Genomic DNA, 18863 nt, shown 5'->3' on the forward strand with positions numbered 1-18863 from the left:
AGAGGAACGGGAGGAGGTGATTGAATCGAGTGAAAACAACTTTCGGAATGTTCAAACATTGCTAAGTAAGTGAAGTTGTTCTTGCTCCTAATTTAAAATTACTGCAATTTAAAAAAAAAAAAACATTTGCTTAATTCTTCAAGTTTTCCCATAACAATCTTGTCACAACAACGTGGTGATATAAATTCTAAAATATACTTTGTCACACACAATTGCCACTTAGGGTTCGTTAACTATATCTATAGTTATTTTGTTGGTAATATTCGGCGAATCTTAGCCAGAACATTGTGGGAAATATTTTTCAGAGCGAACTGGGGTAAACATGCTTCCATTAACTGAAAATTTACCACCCGATGCCACCACTAATGTGCAAGAAGAGGAACCGTTAAATCTTGCACAAAGTTCTCTGCAAGAAACAGGTAAGCCCATATAATTTACACTACAATCTAGGAAAAGTGCGTTTACAATTGTGTAATTAAATCATTCAATTATATATTTGCCATTTGTACTTCAGTGCAAAATCGTTTAGGTTGTACAAAATGTACCAAAAAGTCGATAAAAATTGTGTCATTTAACTTGCATCCCCACATTTATTTCTCCTCTTCTGCCTAAAAATCGGTCTCAAAATCAGGCGGCGTCTTTTTTCGACCTTTACCCATGTTGGATGAACCACCAATTAGTAAGGGTGATAAAAGTAGCAACTACTGAATATGACAAGAGTGATTCAAAAAAATAATAAATAAGTCCCTCCAAACACTCTCGACCACATTACAAAAAATGTTTGTTGCAGAGTCCACTACTGACTCCGATGAAGATTTTGAAAATGTTGCAATGAGGGATGAAATTGGCGCTGCAAGTGAGGATGTGGTTGCTGAGGTTTTGATGAAGAAAACAAATGGTTTGCGTTCCACAACTACAGTTAAAACTTTATAAGCTGCCAAACCATATGAAAAGCATTTTAAATGTGGTATTGCTATTATTTATTGGGACATGACTTGCAATATTGCTAAAGCGTTGTTGTCATTTAACTGGCAAACCAGACTATAAAGCATAGCAACAAAATCCGATGTGATTCTGTAGTGTCATCAAAGTTTCACGTCAAAACATTGACCATGTTGTACCTTTTTGTGAAAATTGGTGTATTTTTTAGGCTGTTTTTATTCATTTTAGGGTATTTTAGACGAAAACAACGATCTGACTTCACTACTCCGAAAATACGTGAACTTGCTGAAAACAGGAGAGTATTCTGAAGCAAATGAAATAATCAGCCTACTTGCAAGGTCACTTGAACATCAAGGGACAACAGCAGAAGATTTAAAAATAACTGGTGATAAAAACAGAGATGATGGAAACATTTTGGAATCGTTTGTATTTTATCACCTTTCGTCGGAATTTCACCAAACATATAGCATTGGTGGGAAAGGAGCAGACGGTGTGAAGGATTGCGTGGATGGTATTCAACTGTCATGCGATGAATTGCTTAAAACATCCAATGTTGTTGAAAAACTTGAAAATAAACGACTAGTTCGCAGTCACGTGATCCCACTATTGGAACAAATTGCACTGAAAATACCAACTATTAAGAACGTGGAAGAGGAAGTTTCATGTCAGTTCCAAGTTTGGTGTTTGCACAGGATTGAATGGATTCAACGTTTAATCGGAGATTATACGTCTCAGGAAAGAACAATTAAACTTGGACTCGAAATGCTGAGAACACATTTTGCTGAAAACGCAACAAAGCATAAAGTGTTCGGCCATTTATTGCACAACCTTGGTCTTCTTTGTGAGGAAACAAATCGACTGAATGAAAGCGTGGATTTTTATGAAAATGCAATCCAGGCTTATCGAAATGCAACAGACTTAACTGAAGAGAAAAGAGAGGAAGTGATTGAAGTGAGTGAAAATAACCTTCGGAATCTTCTAACAATTACAAGTAAGTATTAGTTTACAAATCCACTTGGATTGGTTGAAAAGACACAATAAAGAAAATAATTGGTCTTAGTTACTATATGGTTACTACTTCCTGCAAAATCCCCTCGTAAAACGCATTGCTGAACACAGTAGTAATGCATTGCTTTGGCTAACAGTCTCAACAAGATTATTAGAGAAAAATGTTACACAAAAATAGGCTGTAATAAATTCTCTTGGTGAGAATGTAAATGAATAACAAGTAATTTCTTTAAAACAACCAAAATACCTCCTGTTCAGAGCAACTTGGAAGCACTGAAGAACGTGCAACCACCTCACATGACGTTGAACAACTAACTCATGAAGCCACTACAGATGAAGAGAACGTCATACAGGGAACATCACAACAAATTGGTATTGGAAATTTTGGTTGGCATCACTGCTAAAGACCACAGTTCGTAACAAAAACATTAAATTGTTGTTTAGTTCTTTCACAAAACGTTTTTGCGACGTCACTGTTTGCTTTAGCATGCGCCACCAAAATTTCCCATCGGAACACTGACATAAACGCTAACCCAGGATACATGATTGCGAAAGTTTGATTTTTGGGACATTCATGTTGTATATTTTATGGTTTCTGTTTTAGATGAAAACATCAAAAATTACGTCAGTTTCTCGAGAAAAAAGGAATATTCCAAAGCAGATGAAATACGAAGCCAACTTTCAATTTCGCTTAAACATCTCGGGGCAACTGCAAACGACTTGAAAATAACTGGAGATGAAAATAGGGAAAAAGGAAATTGTTTGGAATCGGTTTTGTTTTACCATCTTTCATCGCAATATTTCGAAAAATACTCGGAAGGAAGAAAAGGAGCTGAGGGTGTGAAGGATTGTGTGCAAGGTCTGGAGCAGGTATGCGATGATTTGCTGGAAACATCGAATTCTTTTCAAAAACTGAAAAACAAACGAATCATTCGGGACCACGTCATCCCACTGATGGGAAAAATTAGACTCAATATACCAAATGTTAAAAACGTGACAGAGGAGGTTTCATGCTTATGTCAAGTTGAATGCTTAAACTCGATTGAATGGAGTCAAAGTTTGATCGGGGAATACTCCTCTCAAGAAACAACAATTAAACTTGGACTTGAATTGATAAGGAAACAGTTTGGTGAAAACTCAACCAAACTTAAGGTGTATGGAGGTTTGTTAAACAACCTTGGAGTTGTTTGCAAGAAAACAAATAGAATGAACGAAAGCGTGGATTTTTACAAAAGGTCAATCCAGGCTTTCCGAGACGCAACAGACATTACTGAAGAGAAACGAATAGAGGAGATTGTAATATGTACAAACAATTTGCAAGAAGTTACAGAGATGATACAACAGTAGTCATTACGACGCCACAAACCAGTGTGCAAATCGAGTTTTTTTACAATGTACAGTTTTGCTTGAAGTAGAAACAAATGTCGACGGATTGTATGCCAATGGTATGGCTGACGATTACTCCAATGTTTATATTATCTTGCATGCTTGTTCTTATTATTCATATTATTGTGCCTAACCCAATCAATAAGCTGCAATTAGCCAAAGCATAAATATACGTCTATTGATTCGGCACGAGGCGATTCGGCTTTTGCTTCTATATTGGGTTCTGCTGTTCTATCTTTGTGTTCTATTTTGTGACAAGACACTGCTGTTATCACTGAGACTCACGAAGCTAATTGCCGGCTTGGGATTCGTTCCCACAGATAGATAATAAACTGTATATTCGGCATCAAGGTGAATTCTGAGAAGATGTTACCAGTGCAACCAGGGTAGCGGCAGCTCGGAGAGACATTAAGGCCTTTTATCAGCCAACGGGCCACTCACAGACTTATTGTGCCCGCGCCTTCAGGCTCATGTCAGTGTTGGGCAAACGGCCTATAATCACTATAAACCCCCCTCTAGTAAACAAACGGTTGAAATTTATCATTAACTTTTCATCAACTTATTACCATTTTAAAATAATGGCAATTTTGATATTTTTCAAATATTGGTAGGCTATTGTTTAGTTTAAAATTCACTTTTCCCTATAAGTCAGAGCGAGATCTGAACTATCAAGTTCCCGGTAAACTCATATTTGGCCCAACGTTCTACCGACTGAGCTAGAGGTGTTCAGCGGTTCAACAGGGTATATTCATATCGCCTTATTTCACATAAATAAATGGCAGTGCCGTGGACAAAACAAAATGGGTTAAAATGCATGGAAATAAATTCGGTGCCCAGTTAACAATTGAACAAATTTGCATCTGTTTTCACCAAATGGACGAATACATGTGGTTACTAACGATTTGGTCAAGCACACATACACATCAATAAACCACTTGTGCACTGTTCGAAAAGTCTATTACTTTCAGTTGCAGTTTGCACATACCACTGGTCTTTTTATTTTGTATGAAAATTATGCGTTTCAACAGAAAACCAACATTGTATACAAAAATCCATCCATAGGATATTGTATGTAAGCTTACATGACAAAGAATTATAGTTTGCATACCTTTTGAAGAGCGGTCTTTAATTTGCCAGCCAAAAACTTTTGCAAGCAATTTCATTGCAACATTCGTCCTTACATTAACCACGTGCTCACCCTTGAACCTTCAAAAACAACTCCCCTGTTACTGGATAGTTCAGCTCGATAGTTCCAGAATGGTTGTACTTGCCGTAGGCACAAACTTGGTTTCTCAGGCCATCCACGGGTAATAATCTCCAACATAGCTTGTAGCTGAACATCTTTGTTGGTTTCCAACTTATTAGTGTCCCACACCGTCTCATGTATTGGAAGTGAATCAAGCACCATATCCACGTACGCGTCAACAGCATCAGATTCGTGGCAACAAGCGAAATGAGGGCAGCTTCGAGATAAAGTGTCCGCAAAACATGTTTTTCCTGCGGTAAATGTTACTTTAAGTTTGTATGCTTGTAGCTTAATCATAAGCCTTTGCACGCACAATGGACAATCAGTTTACGATTTAGAAAAAAGACATGTCAAGGGCTTGTGGTCTGTTTCCACAAAAACACTTCTACCGTAAATATACTGATGGAACGTGATTCAAGCAAATTAAATTAAAAGAAAGTTCTTTCCAATTTGGGCACATCTTTTTTCAGACCTTCCAAGTAACCGAGCTGTAAAAGCAACTGGTTCCCATTGACCCAAAAACGGTTGCAATAAAACTGCCCCTAACCCTTCCAAAGATGCATCTGCTGATACCTTAATGGGCGCCGTAGGGTCGTAGAACCTGAGAAGAGGTTGACTTGCCACTACATGTTTCAAATTCAGCCATGCTGCCTTATGCCAATGTATCCATTTCCACTCAATCTTGTTTGTTTGTGAGATCTCTTGAACAGGCCGATTTTGCAGCAAAATGGGGTATGAACTGCCCCAAGAAATTTACATTTCTAGAAATTTTCTATTTGGTTTATTGACAACTACAAGAGAATTTACCCAGTGTTCAGCAACGACCGATTCATTTACTTGTTATTGCAACGCGGGTTATGTTGTAGTCGGGTTTACTTGTGAAGGTAGACACAGAAATATGCAATTAGTAGAAGTTTTTAGGACTATTTTCTCTTTTTGCGCGGGAAAATTTTCGCGCGATTGTCGCCGTCTTTTTTCAAAATTTTTAGTTGTTGTGTCATGGGCCTTACCGGATTTTTTTGTGTAAGAGACTACACAGACTTACCTCCTTATTCGTTCTTATCCCATAATCCTCCGGTTTGTCCTTGTGCATTTACATCAGGATTCACGTTTTACTACATGTGTACCGCGCAATGCCTTTCACTATTTCATTAAGTTTTTCATCGAAACGCGCTGACATTACGAACTAGAATCAGAATGCCAAGTCAGCTTCGCTGCGAATATTTACCTTGGTAACGTTAACATGCTTACGTTTAAACATGACTGTTACCTTCAACAAATGATTTTAAGGAATGTTTCAGTGATCAAATTTACTTGTTTTTAACTGTTTACGTTGATTCAAAGAGTAAAAAAGACACATGGGGTACAAACATAACTCGCCTACAAAGTGTTTTGCTTACCTGATGTTTCTCCAAGTGAACTTTCAGGTTTCGTTTTGAGACCTGCAATATGCACTATTATTTTAGTTTCCAACGTTTCCAAAAATCATACAGAATTTTTGATTACCTGACAAGCCAAGTAATTTTTCAAGTTTTCGAAGACTTCGTCGTGTGACTCTACAAAGTACATATATCCGTAATTTGTTTATACAGTCTTTGTTTGGGTCAGAAGTGATGTTGACATAGAACAATATATTGAGTTGCCCTATTGTTGCGTGGATATTGCCTTATTGCATAAATTTTAAAAGCGCGGAATGAATCGAAGTTTAATTATTCGAAGTTGGTCACAAATTGTAAATCGTGGTACCCGTCTGTTTTAATCTTTCATTCCTTCCAAATTGGTTGATACCATCTACAACACACAGAAACACAAAAAAAATTCGAAAAAATTAAACCTCGCGAGTAGATTGGCTATTTAATAGTCTTTTCGAAAACAGAAACAAACATACCTGGGGCTATAATGAAGTCCTGTAATGAATGTCACAAGTACAAAAAAACTTTTATGTTTCCCACTTTATTTACACATCAGCCCAAATGACTGTAATTTTGTACGCTCCTTAGTATTACAACAGACAAAAACGCAATTTTTTAAGTATATAAACTTACTTACGGATCATAAAAGTTGTAAGTATTTTTCTGATTTTTCCTCCATTTGCTTTAACAATGAGCTCGAAGGATTCTCGATAAAGTTTGGCGTAGGTGCACGAAAGACTGACACTTTGCAAAGTGAAGCTACCATCAGCTGCTCTCGGGTTTTCTCCTCGGTGACGAAAAAATAAAAACATTTCTTAAAAATATTCCTGATATCTGGTACTACTACTACTGTGATATTTCCAACATTTTCTCAACATAATGATGAATTGTTATGGTGATAAACAAACTGTACTAAAAAATAATAAATAAAATGAATTGTTTCGAAGACAATACATTTGAGTATCTGAAAAATGGTCAATCTGAGGAGGCTCATGACGTTCTTGTCCAAAAAAAGAAAATGGATGAAGAATTGTGTAACATTCACTATGCACTTAAATATTGTGAGTGTCTCATGGCAACAGAAAATGATTACGAGCAACCAAAGCAAGAGTTAAAGGCTGCAATTGCCGGTCTAAACCCCAAAAGGGACTTGGTTCTATGGTTCGCTAAAAAACTAGTTAAACTGAAACGTTATTTTGGGTCATTCATTTTGTACGAAATATTTTATGAGATGTTTTATGAAAATGGTGACACAAACGTTAAACTGGAAGTCCTTGAAGACTACGTGAGTGGCATTAAACGCTGTGCAACTGCAATAGTAGAACATGATGATAGTTTAGACATTTTTGTTCGTCTTCACTTACTACAAAAGATGTATGACATAAAAGAAAGCAACCCTGTCACACATAGAAGGTGTTAATGTCAACAACAAATGTGTAAAATATGGATGGGTAACTCACCACGTTGAAGTTTGCGAGTCTGACAAACTTAAACGCATTGAAATGGCTTTGGAAACGATTGATTACATGCGGGAAAAATTGGGAAATAATGTCATGAGGCATCAGATCTTTGGATCACTTTGTAATAATGTTGCATCAACGTACCTAAGACTGGGCTTTACGGAACCAGCCATTAGATATTATAAGGAGGCATTAGAATGTTTCAAAGCATCCAATGATTTTCAGCGCGAAACGGATAAGGAAAAACATCTTAAAAAAACTAGCCGAGCCTTACGTGAAGCAGAGGGCCAAAAGAATGTAGTTGGTGTTCAATTTGTATCAAGACAAACCAATATGATGGGCTCTCTTTTGCAGCACGGCAGTGACCAGCTATCTTGCTTAATATCTTAATTTCATTTGTTCTTTTGTCACTGTATTATCCTTTGCAGTGAATAATGTATGTACATTTAATTGAAGCAAACCAGCAAAAGTTTTGTAACTCATTGAGCTTACTGCATATTGTTGAGAAGTTAATAATGGTTTTAAATTGGCAATTTTATATGACCTTTGTCAAATCCAAATAAGTTTGCAACGTTTTATATTTGTCTACAAAATACTGTTTTTAATTTTCAGTTTCCTATTTTTATGTTAATTTGTAATAAATGACAGCAAGTTATGTTAAGAAGGTAGCGTTTTGGTCGAATTGGAAATAGATAATCGAATCAAAATGTAAGCAAAAAAAGCTGTTCACAAATTAAATTCGAATAAACAACATTTCGCTCGATATGTTGAAACGGTGAAAATTATCTACAAGATAATTGTTTTGAAAGCTCCTGTTTGAATTGGACAAAAAGTCCAAATGAAAACTTTTGGTTTGATTCTATTTAAGAACTTTTGACACAACTTAAAATACAAACGGGTTTAAATGTTTGTTTTGTGCAACCAGTGCACTCTAAAACTATCCGTGTATACTTGTTCAATACATCCTCGATACCAATTAAAATCGATTATGATATTTCCCACATCTTGTTGCTTATCGCAAAGCCAAGCAAAACTACAACACAACAAGTTGCCTAATTCACAGTCTTCAAATAAGGGGTTGAACCCTGTATGTTTTAGAACCGTTTAGATCGATACTATTATTGGCTGCGATAAAATACAAATTCTGCTGGTTTACTGAGAATATCGCACTGTTAAACTATCATGTTGCAGGTCTTGCACACACACTCTTGCAATGTGACGGAATGTTTAGTAAGATGGTAGATGCAACTGGAGGGGCTGGAAGCAGAGCGTTGCGAAAAGCTGCAGAAAAGGTTTGGTTTGAGATTTGATTTTAGATCTATTTGCTTGTTTTACATTTACCGTCTTGTTTTACATTGCAAGCGTTTTTAAGAAAACACAATTTTGTTGGTTTGTTCGTGAAGAAAATTAAAAAAAAAAAAATTCAACTTGTACATGGAAACTTTACGCATAAATCAATGTCATATTGTAACTTACTTCATAAAATAAAGCCACAACTCTGTATGGATCCATTTGTTGCATATCAACATACATAAACATAAAATGTTGGAATTGGAACAAACGAATAACTTACTCTGCATGAAAACTGTTTTAAACATTATTGTTTTAGGTGCCGGGAAATATAACGTAAAGCGTATTCTTTTGGCCCAAAGAGTCATTTCCAAAACAACTATAAAACCATACTTTAGAAAAGAATCTGCCGAACATTCAATTTCTGTGATAGCATGCGAAAGTTTGAAACGTAATTTTCAGTTTGCATTATGTAGTAGACTTGTTGCATCATAAGAATGACGAACGTGTGACAACAATTTATTTTCGAGTCGCTTGATGTCGCTAGAGGTTAATAGGTGAATCCGCCGAAGCCACAGAGGTTGGAGGTAATTAGCAACATCGGCCAACGCATCCCAACAAATTACCAAGCTGAAAACCTTTGGAATTCGTGCCAAAGATAAAGTTCTATGTAAGTCAAAGACGAATGTTATGGTTACAGGTAAAACATTTCCTTGCGACCCTGATACGCCCACCATCACTCCCTTTCGTTACCACGTTAACATCAATCCAGTGCCAGAGGAGAGCGTTGCATAATCGGTTATTTTGCACGGATGGTCGTTGGGAAAGCGACCTTGCTATTGTAAGGCCATCGTTCAAACATCATTCCTATGTAAAGCATTAGGACTGTTTATCACCGATAAAAGCTTCTTTTGTTGGGATTCCAGACGTCAGATTTTTTTAAAACCAGCTATTCATAGAGAAGTATAGCGGAAATAAGAAGCAGATCACCTTACTTCCTGTAACGCTCCATCGGTTCACGTGTAAATCGTTGATTGGTTGATTGGCCGGTGCAAGGAGTGCTCCGTGTAAGACCCGTTAGTCTTGAGATGGGCGTCGCGCTGTGGTTTTCTCTGTTGCGACTATTTCGTGCCCACAGATTTATTGGTTTTCTGGCAGCTCACAGTTACTTGATCGGAAGCTATAGTGATATCATGCAAACTTTTATTGCTTTTATTCTTAAATACCTCTATCCTTAAAGGCTGGGTTTAACCAATAATTTATGAGGTTATGCTGTGCATATTCAACATAGGTTGATATTTAGAGTTTGATTCATGAAGTTACCTAACGTATTAGCCACATCCAACCCAAAATTACATAGTTATCACCTAATCACCTTCTTGGTTTTGCAGAAATTAAATGGGGTTTCCACGCTGCCTTTCAAAAAACGTTTTTTCCATTTATTTGTCTTGATGTACATATATTATTAATGAACTGTGGTAAAAAGGATTTATTAATGTCGTAAAGTACACTTTAACCAACTTGTGTATGGGATTAATGTGTCGCAGTAAGTAGTTTTGCACCCACCAAAGCAGCCAATTCTACTTTTCAGTGGATTGTTGCGCACGAATTAAACATAAGATAATTGGTTGCTCCTCTGTGTAGGCGATGGCAGCCTGCGGTTCTTGCGTGGCGGTGTCGTATATCATTAGTCATTTGTTGTGATGGATTTTGGAGCAGTAACTTGTTTATGCAGTGTAGCTCATCAACACGTACCATTTGCACATCTGATTCAGAGATGCTTTTCCGTGGAGGCAATGGCAGCCCACAGTTACTTAGTCAAAAACTGCAGTAATCATGTCATACAAAATTTGCCATTTTGATCGCATCCCACTTACAATAACGCAAACCAGAAAGTGGGCGCAAACCAGAAAGTGGTTGAAAATAATATTATTATTTATTACGTGGAGGTGTTTAAATCCGGTCATGACTAATGCAACAATCAAAATAACATCAACAGATTCAAATGAAGATTTAAACCTCTAACTTTTCCACACAAACATATGTTTAGGTTGATTGGATTTATTGGAAGTAAAGTTAATGCACCATCTTCGTGCGATTTAATGCAAGTTTGCTTTGGGCCGAAATTTAAGTTTCAAACAGGCCTCACGAAAATGGGTGCAGCCAGGTATCAAACCAACCTGAAGAGAACAGTTGGGTTCCCGAACACCAATTTTTGCTTTTATGCTGAAGGATCTCTATGGTAAAGACTGGCTTTCACCTATAATCTCATGTGATTTTAAGAAAATAGGCCTTGTAGGACGTGTTTATTTTTCTCAAGGGCCCTGGTCCCAACATTATCAGATATTGTTTTACTGGACTTTTATGTAAACCCTGGTTATCCTGGCCACAAATCCCGATCAGGTTTTCTAGGTTTTGAAGCAGTATTTTGATTATGCAGCGTAGCGCATCAACACGTTCGATTTGCACATCTGATTCTGGGATGTTTTTTCGTGGAGGCAATGGCAGCCCACAGTTAGTTAGTCAGAAACTGTAGTGAATATATCATGCAGACATTGCTATTTTTGTCGCATCCCACATACAACAACGCAAACCACAATGTGGGCGCAAACCAGGGAACGGCTGGAAACAATATTATTCATTACGTAGAGGTGTTCAAATCCGGACATGATTAATGCAATAAAAAAAAATATAAACTGATTCTAATGAAGCTTCAAACCTCCAGCTTTTCAAAACATAAAGTATGTCTACGTTTATTGGTAAATACTGTAAAGTTAATGCACCATCTTTGTATGATTTAATGTAAGTTTGCTTGCGATATTTATTGCTCAAACAAGCCTTACGAGAGTGGTGCCGCCAGGTCACAAACCAACCTAGGGGCGCATGAAGAGAACAATTGGGTCCACGAACACCATTTTTTGCTTTTATGCTGAAGGATCTCTGTTCTAAACTCTGTGTTTCTCACAAAATTTATGGATTTATGTTATTAATATTCTGTACAGGTTTTTGTTTGGGACGCAAAGTAAATACGTGTTTGACGTAAAGCAATAAAAGGTTTGTTCCGTTCTTTATCACGTTGTACACATGTTGTTAATAAATTGTGGAAAAACTAAAATATTTTGTAATGTGGAAAAGTACACTTTATACCTATTCAGTGCATGGGATCAGTGTGTTGCAGTGAGTACTTTTGCACCCACTAAAACAGCCAATTCTACTTTTCAGTGGATTGTTGTGCATGAATTAAACAAAAGATGATTAGTTGCTCCTCTGTGTAGGCAATAGCAGCCTACGGTTCCTGTATGGAGGATTCGTATATCATTAGTCATTTGTTGTGATTGGGTTCTAGAGCAGTATCTTGTTTATGCAGTGTAGCGCAACAACACGTACCATTTGCACATCTCATTCAGAGATGCTTTTCCGTGGAGGCAATGGCTGCCCACAGTTACTTAGTCAGAAACTATAGCAGTCATATCATACAAAATTTGCCATTTTGGTCGCATCCCACTTACAATAACGCAAACCAGAAAGTGGGCGCAAACCAGAAAAAAATATAATACTATTCATTACGCAGAGGTGTTTATATCCGGTCATGACTAAAGCAACAATCAAAATAACATCAACAGATTCTAATGAAGCTTTAAACATCTACCTTTTCCACACAAACGTATGTTTAGGTTTATTGAATTTATTGGAAGTAAAGTTAATTCACCATCTTCGTGCGATTTAATGCAAGTTTGCTTTCAGCCAAAATTTAAGTTTCAAACAGGCCTCACGAAAATGGGTGCAGCCAGGTCTCAAACCAACCTGAAGAGAACAATTGGGTTCCCAAACACCAATTTTTGCTTTTAGGCTGAAGGATCTCTATAGTAAAGACTGGCTTTCACCTATAATCTCATGTGATTTTAAGAAAATAGGCCTTGTAGGACGTGTTTATTTTTCTCAAGGGCCCTGGTCCCAACATTATCAGATATTGTTTTACTGGACTTTTATGTAAACCCTGGTTATCCTGGCCACAAATCCCGATCAGGTTTTCTAGGTTTTAAAGCAGTATTTTGATTATGCAGCGTAGCGCATCAACACGTTCGATTTGCACATCTGATTCTGGGATGTTTTTTCGTGGAGGCAATGGCAGCCCACAGTTAGTTAGTCAGAAACTGTAGTGAATATATCATGCAGACATTGCTATTTTTGTCGCATCCCACATACAATAACGCAAACCACAAAGTGGGCGCAAACCAGGAAACAATATTATTCATTACGTAGAGGTGTTCAAATCCGGACATGATTAATGCAAGTATTAATTTAACATCAACATATTATAATGAAACTTCAAACTTCTAGCTTTTACAAATAAAATGTTTGTTCATTTCTTGTCAAATACTGTAAAGTTAATGTTCCGTACGATTTAAAGGTAAGTTTGGTTTCGGCCGAAATTCAGGCCTTACGAAAGTGGGTGAAATAAGGTCACAAAATTGTTTTTGACTGAAGGTTCTTTATCGTAACGGCCGGGTTTGTGTAATCTTAGAAAAATGAGCTTTGTGCGGCGTATTTTTTCTCAAGGGGCAAACTTCATCTGATATTATTTTAATGCACCGGGATACAGGTTATCTTGGTCACAAATCCCGATCAGATTTACTACTAAATACATGGATCAGTATGTCTGGTCAATGATTCCAATTGTCTGTTCCTCTCCATCAGCTATTGAATAAAACGTTAAATTTGAAATTTACAGATCTCTTTATCTCCCTCTTCCGGATTAATGCAATAATTCCTTGAAACAACTAAGCGACGCATATTTAAGTCCCAGGAAGGTTTTACTTTCGTAAACTCACTTTCCTCCAATATAGGATAAACTAGATGTTAAATCTTACGATATTGGATGAACACAACATCTTTGGAAACTGTTTTAACTTAGTAATTCATAGTGATTGCGTTGGTGAAACCGTAAAAAGGTGTACTTATTTCCTAAAAAGCGTACACTCACTTGCCGAAGCAATTTATTATGAAGTAAAGTATTTATCAATTATGATGTAAAGTATTTTTCAAAATCTTGTTTGCAAGTAAAACACAACGTATCTTGTGTTTTCTGGTCTTTACATTTGGTAGTAGTCATTAGAAGGATGAAGTGCAAGGATGGCAGGCTTTGTTGCATAGTTTTTTAGTCCAGTCTCGGTCTGATTTCGTGGGAAATGCATTCTGGCTCATTTAATCATTTTATTTACTATGTGTCGTTTTTGTGATTAGGATTTCCAAACTACTAGCAAACTTAATTCAAGTTAACCTTTTTTTAATATGAATTGTTCTTCGGGCACTTAAGTTACGAAAGTGTTTATTCTAGCCAACGTTTCGTCCACCAAGGTTTTGTAGCAACGATAAGTGTCGCCGGATGGTGAACGAAACGTTGGCTACAATAAACACTTTCGTAAGCGCCAACAGAACAATTCTTATTAGCCTAATTACTATGCCTGGCAGCAAGAATAGCACTATAAGATATTTTTGGCATGCGGTATTGAGAAGAAGGAGTTGTTAGAATGTTGGTGAGAATGTTTGAAATTATTTCCTTTGTAACAGTGGAAGAAAACTAATAACGTTCCACCTTATTTCGCCCTCCTTCATGACCCTCACAAACCGTCATATAATCTGTATAATTCAAACTCTAAAAGTTTTTATAACTGATTTTGATTATATTTTACGAGGGTCAAATATTTACAAAATTGGGTGAAATATTTACAAACAACTTTCACAACAAGGACAAACTACAAAAGAAGGTGTTGTAACAATGACAAGACGACAAAATTTTGCAAAATGTATCAATAAAAACCGAAATCACCAAAATGTTTCAAAAACCTCGTTTTGGTCATCGAAATCGATTGCTTGCTGCAATACTTCATATGCTCGAATTATCATGGCTGCAGCCTCCACGTTGCGAGAAAGCTTGAGGTAGGTGCAACCGAGATTGTGGGAAAAGACACCATACCACTTACGACGACGCACTTCATCTCCGTACGTTTCTTTCAGAAACTTCAACGCCTGCTCTATAGTCTTGGCACGACCTTCATCATCATCAGCGTACAGTTGAATAATCTCCATGCAGTGGAATGTGGCGATCTTTAAATCGATCGGATTCCTCGGCAAATCACCAGTGTTTGCGGTTTTCATGACGTCATTAAAAAGGGGTCGAACCGCTTCGACGCAATATCGCCGAAAAAAGGGCGTGGCTTTCTTCGTGCGTTTTTTCACTTTATCTAGTGCGTCTCTAAGTATTACCATGCATTTTGACTTATGGGCACTTTCAATGACAGTTAAATTTTTCATGTCTGCCATCCTGGCCGCAAACATACAAAGCATAATGGCATCAAAATTTTTGTTATCTTGCATTGCTGAAACAGCAAGCTCTAACATACTGTTGAAAGTTTCACCCATATTTTGGATCAACATTAAAATATTTTCAAATAAAGCCTTTGCCTGTTCGTCGCGTTTAGTGAGCATTAAGCTCAGACAATAGCGCATTAAAAAACCGATGTCCCTCTGTGAGCGACTAAACTTTTTGAAACCCTCATGAGCACCAAGTGCTTGATGAAATTCTCCATCAGTTTGCAGTTTGTCAACATTATCTGTAAAAGTCATTTTGAAAAAGGGTAAAATAAAACCATTTCCCGACTTCAGATGTTAGCTTATCTCGCAGATCTATACGAAAGCTAATTGACAATGAACTGACAAACGAACGAATCGATAGTCATACCTTTCAGTGTCTTTAGTCTGCCAGACAATGGATCATCTGAACCTAAAAACATTACGTTGTTTCCTGACAACAATTGCGTTTTTTTTTCTTTCTACCTTTCGGTATTGGAGGTAAACTTCTTTGACCCTGCTTTCCAAGATCTACCAAAATGCGTGAAAAGTAGATCATAAATGTTTTGCTGATACTTACACCACTGACATTGTTTACCTCCAAAAGATGGCGACTCTTTCATGAAATCTGGAAGAGTTATTGACAAAGTTTATTAATGTGTATTAATAGTATACTAAGAGTTCATACAGGTATAAACTATGCATATACATTACAAACCGATCATTGCTTACCTTCAAGTAATAAAAGCTCTCTCATTAAATCTGTTTGATATTGTTAATAAAATTTAGTGATATGTATGTTACAAAGTATAAAATGCGTTTAGATAGACATCTACTATGTAAGATTCGAATCGAACGTATAAGACGTGTAAGCTGATTCCTTTCATTTGTTGCCCATAGCATATACAAACATATACAGTTTTCTTCGTATCAAGTTTTATTTTTGTTTTGTTAAAAAGGTATGGGGGCTCTTGCACTTATTCCACGTGGATATTTTGACATAAATTATGTGACGAAATTTTATTCATAAATTTACAGAGTGCAACCATGCCTTTACTGGCAAATCAGGTAAATGTTGGGCTAATTGGTCTTGATTGTAAACTTGGTTACCAAGCAAATAGGTTCATTTGTTTGCAACCGTACAATAAGTTATTTACATAAGATCCAAAACTTGCATTCACCCTTTTGCTTTTCAGAAGATTGTAATGCCTTCCTGACACCTGTTAATGTTAACAGTGTTTGTGAGTATTACTCAACAGTCTGGATTACTAAAAGCAGACTTTATCCAACCACCTGCTAATCCAAAGGTAGATGGTTGGTCTGTGCTTTGTTCTTCGCCTGCAATGTACATTTCGCTTGCATAAAACTGATTTAATTTCTTGTCGTCAAGTTTTTCTTGTTGTCAAGTTAATTAAAATTACAGAATAAGGAATGTGACATCTAAAGTCCGAAAACCTGGTATTAAGTATTATTACATCAAATTTTTCCAAAATATTTTACCTAACATCGTTGCAATCTGCACCGTGATATTTGAATCCATATTTGCGTTGTGTCTTCAACTCTGATAGAACCTAACCCGTCCAAACCAACAAGCGTAATGAGGTTTTTGCGCCATACCTCCCGCATTTCATTCTTTTGCAAAGTGAAGGAAAAAAGGTTCCAGTTGCTTTAAATCGACGTAGTCCGACAAGGTATAATTTTATTCTGGCCTGGTGTGCGGTGGCAACTCTGCAATGGATAATATGGGTAGGTCATATATAGTATACACATTAAATGCAGATAATGTAAACACTACAGAAAACAATATGTTTTTACGTATGTTTCACTTCAAACAATAGATGAAAGTGGAAGTAATGATCATAGAAACGAACAAAACTTAATTGTGTCACGTAAAGCCGTGTTACTTTATGCACAATATGTAGTAACACTTACCAGTAGTAATCTAATTATATTGTTTTTATCTTTGCATTGCAGTAGAGGAAGATTTTACTGAAACAGCATCAAAATATGACATCAAAGAGATTTTTTTGTGGAAAGGTTGTTGAAACATTTTAGGCTTGTACTAAAAAGGTATTTTATATTGCATGTTAAACGTTTTGTGTTTAGACGAAACATCAAAACTTTTTGAAAACGGTCAATTCGAGGAAGCGTTTGGAGTCCTTGAACAAAGAAACCGGTTAGGTGAAGAACTGAGAGACGTCCCCCTTTTGCTCAAAAACTGTGAGTGCCTCATGGCGACAGAAAAAAATTACGAGAAACCCAAGCAGGAGCTGAAAATAGTAATGCAAGGTCTTCGCCCCTCCGCGGAAACAGTTTTGTGGCTCGGTAATAAACTAAGAAAACAAGCTCGATATTTCGCAGCTTTTATTGTGTACGAAATGTTTTATGAGATGTTTTACAATGTTGATGACGCCGTGGCATCAATTGAAGTAATTGAGTTGTATTTAAGTGGGTTACAAGGCACAATTACAACGATGGTGGAAAAAAACGACAGTTTAAACATATTTGTCCGCCGTAACATTTTGCCAAAAATGTACGAAATAAAAAATTCCTTCTTACAAATTGAAGGCATAAATCCGCATTACAAATGTGTAAAATATGGTTGGATAACACACGCAGTTGAAATTTGTGAGACTGATAGTAAAACTCGGCGCGACATTATTTTGGAAACTATTGCTTACATGGAAAAAACATTGGGAAAAAGAGTCATTAAGTATCAAATATTTAGTACTCTCTGCAATAATTTGGGATCGACATTTTTAATGTTGGGCTCAAACGAGAAAGCTATACAATATTTTAAAAAAGCAATTGAATGCATTCAAGTCGCCATCGACTTTCAACGTGAAGATTGTAGAAAGAAAGACCTCATGAAATCCGAAAAAGCGCTAAGGGGGGCTCAACTTTTCGGTGGTAACATTGACATGTTTTATATATCTAAATCTTTTGGACGTTTCGAAAATATCGGCAATTGTAATGTGTAAAAATGCATAAGATACAAGTATTTCGTCTTTGTTTGTTTGCATTTTTGAAGATTTTTGAAGATTTTTCTTTCTTTCTTTTTACCATTTTCTCCGCAAAAAGTGTTATTTTACTTATTTTCAGAATATATAAGTCAATTAATCTTGTAGTTACTTTTCGCTTACTTTGTATACTTACATACTCAAATAAACATATTTAAACAATTTTGAAATTAAGAATCATTTTTTTCACGCTAGTTTGCACCAACGCATTTTATCATACGAAAAGTTCTTGTCACTAATATCCTAGTTTGAGTGAACCTGACAAGGTGATGTACCAGGAAAGCAAGTAAATCACCTGATTGGAAAATGTTTGCGCTTAATGCATGCAAGGCAAAACCTTTGCGCGAGGTGGCGTGGAGGATTTTTTATTTACAAGCTCTTTAAATCTTGCTGGAGCAAGTTTATATGCTAACGTTTTAAGCGGAAGAATTAATGCCAATGTGGAACATGACGGTGTCGTCAACATGACTACCAATTTTCCCCCCAAAAAACGGAATAATAAACTAATTTGGATCATGTGTATAAGCTGCAGACAGATGGCCACTGTTTCGACCTAAAAGGTCTCATCAGTGCAGCTGGTGTGACTATCAGACGACTTTGCTGACCAAACAGCCAAGCAAAGACTTCCACTTTGTGGTGACTATACAATCACCGTCATCCGTTGGGCACCAAACTAGGTGCAACCTTACGGAGAAAAAAAGGTGGAAACGCTATGGCCAAGCAAAGCCCAACCAATAGTGCCGTCAGG

The 18863-nt window shown here is 36.7% G+C and overlaps 3 protein-coding genes and 1 long non-coding RNA gene across 5 annotated transcripts; 3 read left to right on the top strand and 1 right to left on the bottom strand.

The window, feature by feature from the left end:
• The first annotated feature begins 312 nt into the window (after positions 1-312).
• Positions 313-1306, top strand: LOC145890462 (uncharacterized). Its single transcript, XR_014399558.1, has 3 exons — positions 313-419; positions 791-898; positions 1171-1306. It is a non-coding gene; the product is annotated as an uncharacterized LOC145890462 (long non-coding RNA).
• A 398-nt stretch (positions 1307-1704) lies between these two features.
• LOC145890252 (uncharacterized) lies at positions 1705-3384 on the top strand. The gene is made up of 3 exons (XM_082981272.1): positions 1705-1933; positions 2209-2322; positions 2555-3384. The coding sequence occupies exons 1-3, from the start codon at positions 1705-1707 to the stop codon at positions 3295-3297; spliced, it is 1086 nt and encodes a 361-aa protein (XP_082837398.1). The 3' UTR covers positions 3298-3384.
• An 11122-nt stretch (positions 3385-14506) lies between these two features.
• LOC145890449 (uncharacterized) lies at positions 14507-16650 on the bottom strand. Of its 2 annotated transcripts, XM_082981525.1 has the most exons (8): positions 16596-16650; positions 16389-16433; positions 16277-16315; positions 15828-15857; positions 15694-15723; positions 15582-15626; positions 15487-15528; positions 14507-15358 (listed from the first exon to the last, which is right to left on the bottom strand). In XM_082981525.1, the coding sequence occupies exons 1-8, from the start codon at positions 16633-16635 to the stop codon at positions 14571-14573; spliced, it is 1059 nt and encodes a 352-aa protein (XP_082837651.1). In that variant the 5' UTR covers positions 16636-16650; the 3' UTR covers positions 14507-14570. The 2 variants fall into 2 exon arrangements, with proteins under 2 accessions (XP_082837651.1, XP_082837652.1); XM_082981526.1 differs by lacking the exon at positions 15828-15857 and having other exon boundaries at positions 14509-15358.
• A 159-nt stretch (positions 16651-16809) lies between these two features.
• On the top strand, positions 16810-18157 carry LOC145890450 (uncharacterized). The gene is made up of 3 exons (XM_082981528.1): positions 16810-16841; positions 17070-17132; positions 17202-18157. The coding sequence occupies exons 1-3, from the start codon at positions 16829-16831 to the stop codon at positions 18074-18076; spliced, it is 951 nt and encodes a 316-aa protein (XP_082837654.1). The 5' UTR covers positions 16810-16828; the 3' UTR covers positions 18077-18157.
• The last annotated feature ends 706 nt before the right edge of the window (positions 18158-18863 follow it).

This window comes from Ascidia mentula, chromosome 2 (genome assembly GCF_947561715.1).
Source record: "Ascidia mentula chromosome 2, kaAscMent1.1, whole genome shotgun sequence".
NCBI classification, from domain to species: domain Eukaryota; kingdom Metazoa; phylum Chordata; class Ascidiacea; order Phlebobranchia; family Ascidiidae; genus Ascidia; species Ascidia mentula.

Coding starts and splice junctions, on each gene's coding strand:
- LOC145890450 (XM_082981528.1), top strand. Junction 17,133..17,201: donor AGAGATTTTTTTGTGGAAAG/GTTGTTGAAACA, acceptor TTTTGTGTTTAG/ACGAAACATCAAAACTTTTT.
- LOC145890449 (XM_082981525.1), bottom strand. CDS start 16,635: ATGGATTCAAATATCACGGTGCAGATTGCAACGATGTTAG. Junction 16,434..16,595: donor GCAGATTGCAACGATGTTAG/GTAAAATATTTT, acceptor TGTACATTGCAG/GCGAAGAACAAAGCACAGAC. Junction 15,359..15,486: donor CAGACTAAAGACACTGAAAG/GTATGACTATCG, acceptor TGACTTTTACAG/ATAATGTTGACAAACTGCAA.
- LOC145890252 (XM_082981272.1), top strand. CDS start 1,705: ATGCTGAGAACACATTTTGCTGAAAACGCAACAAAGCATAAAGTGTTC. Junction 1,934..2,208: donor GAATCTTCTAACAATTACAA/GTAAGTATTAGT, acceptor CCTCCTGTTCAG/AGCAACTTGGAAGCACTGAA. Junction 2,323..2,554: donor GGGAACATCACAACAAATTG/GTATTGGAAATT, acceptor TTTCTGTTTTAG/ATGAAAACATCAAAAATTAC.